General features: G+C 34.9%; 1 protein-coding gene across 1 annotated transcript in view; it reads left to right on the top strand.

Moving 5' to 3' along the window:
- The first annotated feature begins 466 nt into the window (after window positions 1–466).
- The window catches only part of LOC141521921 (uncharacterized), a 34,055-nt gene continuing 26,358 nt past the window's right edge, over window positions 467–8,163 (top strand). The window contains exons 1-5 of the mRNA XM_074234923.1: window positions 467–563; window positions 3,649–3,722; window positions 5,204–5,349; window positions 7,086–7,267; window positions 7,884–8,042. Of these exons, the coding sequence (XP_074091024.1) occupies window positions 534–563; window positions 3,649–3,722; window positions 5,204–5,349; window positions 7,086–7,267; window positions 7,884–8,042 (591 nt within the window). The 5' untranslated portion in view covers window positions 467–533. The remainder of the gene's footprint in view (window positions 564–3,648; window positions 3,723–5,203; window positions 5,350–7,085; window positions 7,268–7,883; window positions 8,043–8,163) is intronic.

Here is an 8,163-nt window from a genome sequence, read left to right as displayed (position 1 = left end):
GTCCAGAGCAAGTCCTTGGAATCTTGTAAACTTTTAGTTTGCCTGGCTCACAAATACCTGGGTCACTACTGTTTCCATAACAACAGTTCTGTGGATGGTACAAAGCCAAGTTATATAGAGATACATAAACATTGCTTTCAATGGAGTCATAACGTTTACAAAGCATAAGGTTCATCCAGCTTGTCTCCAATTATCATAACTATAAGAAATCTTTAGGCATTTCAGATGATCCGAGTTGATGTAAAAGTCAGTTATACTAGTGTTAAAAACCATTACATTAATAATCATTTAAATGTCAGTCACTCCTCAGTAAATTAAGGGGTTAGCAGAGTTGCTCTGGAACCAGCTTTTTTGAATACTACTTCTACCTTTAGAACTCCTGTTTTGCCTTTTTTTCCCTCATCACTTGGCAACAGAATCAAGGAATGTTAAGTACATCACATAATGCTCTGCTATCTCAAGTGGATGAGCTCAATACAGAACTGAAGGAAAAGAACAAGAAGGTGGTAAGTCTGGAAAGTCAATTGGCAGACATGTCTCTCCTATGGATTACAATGAGAGAGGTAAGTAAACTTTCATAGAGGTTACACCAAATGCTGGGCAGATTACCCCCAGGCAATTGTAGATGGTTGCACTAGAAGATCTAAACAGTCTCTTTCTCTTTCAATTCTAAGATGCTCTGACTTTGAAAGCAACATAATTTTGGTCACTTCTGGCAAATGGTATTGTTTTTAAGTTCATTTAGGCTGGTGGCAAAAAATCCAACTGGAAACTTCTGGAGGAGGTCAAAAAGGACTTACCTTTTATTGCAGTGAGGCTATTTGAAAGCCACCCCCATTTTCCAGATTTTCTCAGTGCACTTTTCAAGGTGTCAAAGGAAGCCTGAGAACAGTACCAGTAGTAGAAATGTATTGTTCCCTTGTTGTTCATATCAACTAATCATAATGAAAAGAACTGCTGACATCTCCTTCGGTTGTGAAGTTAAAAATGTTGTAAGAGGACCTTCATCAACCTAAGCTCAGTTGTACCCATAATAATTTTAAGAATATTTTGAACACTTAACAAATGTTTGCAAAAACATTTCACTGCAAAAATTTTTGTGACCTTCTACTTCAAAAGGTTTGTTTTAAAATTTGCTTTTTAAATTGCATTTTCTATCATTTCTTCTTTGAATCTGGAACATAATCTTCTTTACCAACCATTTTTCCCTTCTTCATATCTCTTATCTAAATTTCACCTTTTTATCTCTCATTAACCAAATACAATTCCAATAATTTTGGATCCTCTCAGCACCTTAAAGAAATTATAAAAAAGGGGCGGCGAGGTGGCATAATGGATAAAGCACTGGCCCTGCAGTCAGGAGTACCTGGGTTCAAATCTGGTCTTAAACACTTAATAATTACCTAGCTGTGTGGCCTTGGGCAAGCCACTTAACCCCGTTTGCCTTGCAAAAACCTAAAAAAACAAACAAAAAAAAGAAATTATAAAAAAATAAAATTTAATATAGAAATATATAAGTATCTATCTATATTTATATATCCTCCTTGTACTCAAGTTGAAAAATGTAAACTACACAAAAGGAAGATAGGCTTAATGATAGTTCAAAACTATTTGTTGTTGAGTTGTGTCTCTCTTTGTGACTTCATTAAGGGTTTTCTTGGCAAAGACACTAGAGTGACAGCTTTTCTATTTTTGCCATTTCCTTTTTAAGATCATTTTACAGATGAAGAACCTGAGGTGAACTGGGTTAAAGATTGAGGTTGGATTTGAGCTCTTGAAGATGAATATTCCCAATTCTAAGACTTATCAAATATATCATTTGGCTGCTCAAAACTATTTACGATAAAAATAAGACACATAGTAATAATAACTTGTCAGTATTTTCCTTGATGTCTTTTTCCAATATATCTTTGATTGTCCATTTACTTATTTTATAGGGTCATAGTCAATATGTTTTCTCCTACTTTGGGTTTCTTTATTTTGCCTTGTTTTATTTCCAAATTTCTTTATATTTCTAATATTTCTCATTAGTAGTAATATTTCTTTTTAATAACAGGATAATACTGAGATATCCATTTGTTTAGCCAGTCTTCAACTAATGCATATTTAGTCTGTTTCCAGTTTAGGAATAATACAAATGATGTAGCAATAAATATATTTGTATGCATCTTTTTTTGTTTCTTTCTAATTACATCCTTGGGATAGATTCCTATATTAAAATCTAGTAGTTTTTCAGTTTTATAAATCTTACAATGCACTATCAAATTGCATTAAAAATGATAGCACACTTCATAATTACTGCAGTAAACTCTAAGTATATGTTTCCTGTTATTCAAGTATATATTGAAATATATGTTTCCTATTAGCATTGAGGATGGTAATTTTTTTTGTTAATTTTTGCCAATTTGTTAGATTTTTTTTTTTAGGTTTTTCAACAAGGCAAATGGGGTTAAGTGGCTTTCCCAAGGCCACACAGCTAGGTAATTATTAAGTGTCTGAGACCAGATTTGAACTCAGGTACTCCTGACTGCAGGGCCAGTGCTCTATCCACTGTACCACCTAGCTGCCCCTAATTTGTTAGATTTTTAAAATGCACCTCAAAGTTGTTTGAATCTACTTTTTTTGACTTTTAAGCAAACTTGAACTTTTCCCACTGTATTTATTTTAAATTTGTATTTCCTCTTTTGTAAATTGTTTCAAATCTCTTAAATCATTTATCCATTGAATATGGATCTATTAACTAGAGTTGTATCATTGTGTCATATCATTTTATATCATTTCTATGATATACTATTATACTTTTTATATCTTTCCTCATAAATTCTAGATTTCATGACTTTATCTGATATATTGCCTATATAATTTTTTAATTGTCACTTATTTTTCCTTGGGTATAATACTTCTGTCATGCAGATTTTAAAAATTATATAATTAAAATCATTTACATGTCTTCCTACACTCTCTAGTATTTTAAGTACATATAACTTGCATCACATTACCTTATGCCTGTTTATGCAAACATTTTTTCAGTTTTCTTATTGTTTGTTCTCTCTTCCTAATTGTATTTGTCAGCCTTAAAGGGCAGGGACTCTTCCAGTTTTGTTTTTTTTTTACTTTTTCCATACCACATTGCACAGTCCTCTCTGCACAGTAGCATTTATTTATTTATTTATTTTGCAAGGCAAATGGGCCGTTGCTTTATCCACTGTGCCACCTAGCCACGCCCCCCCGCATCTCCACACAGCAGCATTTAAAGACTGATCCAGCCTTCCCTCATTTTTATTACCAGGAAGGCATTGCAATGTGGATTTAATTCTACATATTTGAGTTTTCTCATTTCAGGGAGTGAGGTGTGCAGTTGTAAAAAGTAGCTGAGTCTTTCTCTTTCATAGTCACTCATGAAACCATCCAGGTTTCTCAATAATTTATTTCAGCAACACCTTCATCATCTTCTACTCTCACTTGGTCCATTAGGACTCTGGTTTGGATTGATATTTCCCTACCTTGCTTTTCTACATTCATGATGATTATTGGATATAGGTAAAGAAAGTATTAATATGATAGTGAAGAGAGAAATAAAGTTCTTATAAACTCAAAGCATTAGGTTTTTTTTTTAATTAGTCTGAAATGACCTATTTTTTTTTTCAGTTTCAGGACAAAGTGGAGGATTTAAAAAAAGAGAGAAATCTGCTGAAGGAAAATCATGACAGACTCTTAAAAAGGTGAGTACAAAGTGAATACCAAGAAAGAGGATGGGGAAAAAGAGGGTTCTGTTCTGACTGAGAACTGAGGAAGTGAGGCTCAAGGCAGTCTAGCTGGGTATCACCTTTAGGTGATGAATCTTGGTGAACACCTTGGGAGCTTCAGTTCAGATAAACAGTGAATTCTTTATTACCTGTGTCACATTTAAAAATCAACTTTAACTTCCTTTGATCAACTAGCAACTTCTTGGGACATCAGTTGAAATATACTCAAGGAATATAAACTAGTTTTAATATTAGCCTGCATAAAATATAATTTGAAAAGAATTCCCAAAAAAAGAACCCCAACTTGTTAAAAAAGGTCCCTCTCCCTGAAATGATTGTTTCTCACTTTTTGAATTATTCATGAAAGTTATGTCAATTAGATATGTGATATTTAGTCACACACAAGGATCCCTGTAGACTGTACAGGGGATTCTAAGACTTACCAAATATATCATTTAGCTGCTCAAAACTATTTACAATAAAATTAAGACTACATAGTAATAACAACTTGTCAGTATTTTCCTCAATATCTTTTTCCAATCTTTGTCCATTTGCTTATTTTTATGTGGTCATAGTCAATATGTAGCCTCTTCTCCTAGTTTAGGATATTCAATGGGCTATTCAAGGCTCCCCCATACAAGGGTTTCATTCTGATTCTGAAGAAAGAGGTAGGGCAATTTCAGATTAATTAGATAAGTAGTTTAATAATCAAACTGAGATACTCCTTTGGGGGAGTCTAGGGCAGCAGCTTGACACCATATTGGAATTCCTGCCAACATCCACTCCTCCCCCCAATCTCCATGGTAATTAGAGAAATTGGACAGAGGGTGGAGGAGTTTTTTAGAGTATGTTAGTGAGGATTGGCTGATACTTTGGGGTTCACATTGTTCATCACTGGGTGTGGATCCCAGAACCTGGGTGTCCTATCAATTCTCTTTTGACTGGAGTCCCCAGACATGCAAGGCCTTGTACTGGTTGCTGTGGTCATGGCCCAGTGGGGGTGTTTTCTTTTGGTTTACATTAATTTTACATTGATAGGAACTCAAAGAGAGAGGAGGGGAAATATTTTCCCTTATAATCAATACAAACTTTCTTAAAAATTGTCTTAGTTCATGGCTCCCAGGCTAATGAAAATCACATTATAATGGAGAAGAGTCTTTGGGAGGCAGGATGGTGGCTTTGGCAGGCTTGGGGGGAGGGAGAGTATTCAGGCAGAAACCTGAAATTCCAACAGATGGAGTGTGGATCTCTTGTCTTCTACCAGCCCCCAAAGGTTCCAAGGCAGTTGGGAAATGACAGTTGGATATCCAGTGGGGGCAGGAAGAACATGAAGGGGAGCAGATGAGGTCCTAAACATAGGAAATGCTGAAAATATGGAAAATGAAAGCCATGTTGACAACTTCAAATTGTTCATCTGATATTTCCTCTCTCCCTCACACTTCTCTCAACATTCCCAGCATGTTAAACAACAGTAATCAGCCTCATTGGAGCACCGATCTCATGAAGGAAAGACTTCAGCAGAAAGTCTCTCATCTACAAGAGCAGCTGGATTCTGAGGTAGCAGAGAAGAGAAAGATCTTGCTTCAGTTGGCTAAGGAACAGGGTAAGTGACAAAGTATTTCCGGAGGTCCAGTCCTGGAATACCTGGGTTCAATTCCTACTTCAAAGATACTTACTTAGCTGTCACTCTTCAATAACTAAAATTAATGTTATTACTTTAGAATTCTTAACACTCCTGTCATTTTTTTTAAACTTTTCTTTTTTTTTTTTGATGTTTCGCTCCTTTTCCTCTCCTTTTCTGGGTAGAGATACAAAGAAATCCATGATGCACATGTGAATTTGGCTTTGGGAATTAGGCAAGTCATTCCTTTCTTTTCTTTCAGTCTCATTTTCCTACTGCTTATAAAATGAAGATAATATCAGGCTGTTGTGAGATCAAATAAGATACTGCATTAGAAAGTACTTGGCAAATACTTGCCAAGAAAACCTCAAATAGGGTCATGAAAAGTCAGACATGGCTGAATAATAATAATAATAATAGAAAATACTTTGCAACCTTAAAATATCCACCACCTACACACAAACACACACACAAGGATTATTATGGATATTAGGATATGGAATTCATCATATTGTTGTTGCTCATTGATAGTAGCATCTTCTGGACTTGGGCAGGAGATCTGTTTTATTTTCTCTTCTCCCATATAAAAACTCATGTTGTATTTTTATGTCTATAAACTAAATACAATATAAAATGCTATAGGATAAAACTAATAATTATATAATAAAGCCCCATCTTAATGAACTGCCAGTTCAGGAGTTGTAGAGACAATGGATCATTATCATCCCCCTTATTTCTAAATTTCTTAAAAGTTTGCTATTTGGAAATTTTTAATGTGCTTTTGACCATGACCCCATGAAATCTAATGCCCTCAGTTTGCAAATAAGGAAACTTGAGACTGAAAGAGCAGAATCAGTCTGTATTTTGGTTATTTGTATACATATCTGTAAACTCCAAGAGTGCAAGGATCATGTCTCATCAAAACTTTCTCTACCAGTTAGCTTCTAGTGTACATACTAGGTGCTTAATAAATATTGAATTGAACTTTTAGTTGGATAGCTGAGATAGATCACCTTCAGAAACCAGTTCATATTTACACTCAAAGAAATAGTGACAAACACTGGTACTTCCCACCTTTGTAATATTTTCGTTTTTAGTAGAATTAAAAATTTTTTGTTTTGTTTTCCATCCTTCATTTCCTAGTAGGACTGCAAATTAATATTCTTCTCCTTTATTTATTATACAGTTAGGAATATCAAAAGTCTCATAATCAGGAGCTGCCTTTTTTGGTCATGAAACCCCAAAGTTTGGAAGATTTTTTTCCTGACATAACCTCATTTATCTTTTGGTTATGAAATTGAGGTGGTAGAGGTATGTGAGTTTGATAGGTGACTCCACTGGTGACTCCACTGGCTCAAACTTAGAAAAAATATCACAGAACCACTACCTCAGAGTTACCCTTGGGAGATTGCAATGCATTGCTCAACCATAGTAGCTTTATATGTATGCTAAGTGAAATATCAAAGAAATAAGAGAAGGGTAAAAAAAAATCTGTTTAAGAATCCTAAAGTGATAGCAACTAATTTAGTTACTGGTGAGTAAATAGCTTAGAGAACATAAAAGACAATTGGGAAAATAAGGGATATAAGGAAGGCAAATCCAATTGCTTTTTGTTCCTAGGATCAAATTTATCAAAGTAACTTGGGCAACAAGGGATATTTTTTCCTTTTACTAGCTCAAAAATTTTAGTCAAGGAAATCTTTTAAATGCCTTTATAGACTTGTTTCTTTCTCCAGCTGAAAATGCAGACCTAAAGGAGGAAGTCACCCAGATGCTAAAAAAACATCAACAGGAAGTAGAATTTCTGAGACACAAAACTGCCACCACTACCACCACAAGCAGCCAATCAGATCCAGACTTTTTGCAACCTTCACACCCAGATTATACAAAAGAAACACAGGTACAAGGGTTGGTTTGGGTTTTTATGTTTTTGTTTTTGAAATACAGGTAATTATTTCTTAGAAGTGATCTGAACTAGGAGTGGTCACTAGTTTTTTAATGCTGAGTCAATACCCTTAAAGGAGAATAAGTGAACAACCAAATAATTTGTATCTGAAACCATATACAGAATACAAAATGCAATAGGGAGTTTGAGAAAGGTGAGGTTGGAGAACATATCACAAGGCATGAACTGTTGGGAGATAAAGTTTTATTCATGCTAAACTATCTTTTTTTCACCTTAATTCTATCCTACTCCTCATTACTATTTAAAATACAAGGAAACAAGAAAAAAGAGTAGCATCATATAATTATAAGATCCAAAGATCCTAGATTTAGAACTAGAAAGGACCTCAGAGGAGATCTATTCCAAATCTCTTCATTTTCTAGATACAGAATACTAAGACTAAAGAGGTTGCTCATTGGAACCCAGAGCCCTAGATTATAGGTAGTGTTGGCCCTTACAAAGAATATTTTGGGGGCAAGATCTATTGATGACATTCCACCAACAACCACTTCTTTATTATTGCCTTTATCGTACTTAAATTTTTTTTTAACCAATTCTTCTCTTTTTGAAGACCCATGAACTGAATCCTGTACAAGAAATCCAAGAAGAAGAAAAGAAACTATCTTGGGCTTACAATCAGATGAAGGTAGCACATGAAGAAACTGCACTAGAATTAGAGAAGACGAAAGATATGCTCCTTCTGCAGCACCAGATCAACAAACGTTATCAGGTACAAAGAAAGAAGGGAGCCAGAAGTGGATATGGTACTTGGTGAAGCATCACCATCTAGGAGAGGGAAGCAAAATTAAACAGGCGTTGATGCCTCCTTCCATGTTCTCATGTCCAGGCAT

The sequence above is a fragment of the Macrotis lagotis genome, chromosome 4, assembly GCF_037893015.1.
Source record: "Macrotis lagotis isolate mMagLag1 chromosome 4, bilby.v1.9.chrom.fasta, whole genome shotgun sequence".
Classification (NCBI taxonomy): Eukaryota; Metazoa; Chordata; class Mammalia; order Peramelemorphia; family Peramelidae; genus Macrotis; species Macrotis lagotis.
Note: the sequence above shows the minus strand (reverse complement) of the source record. Positions and strands in the feature narration are given on the sequence as shown.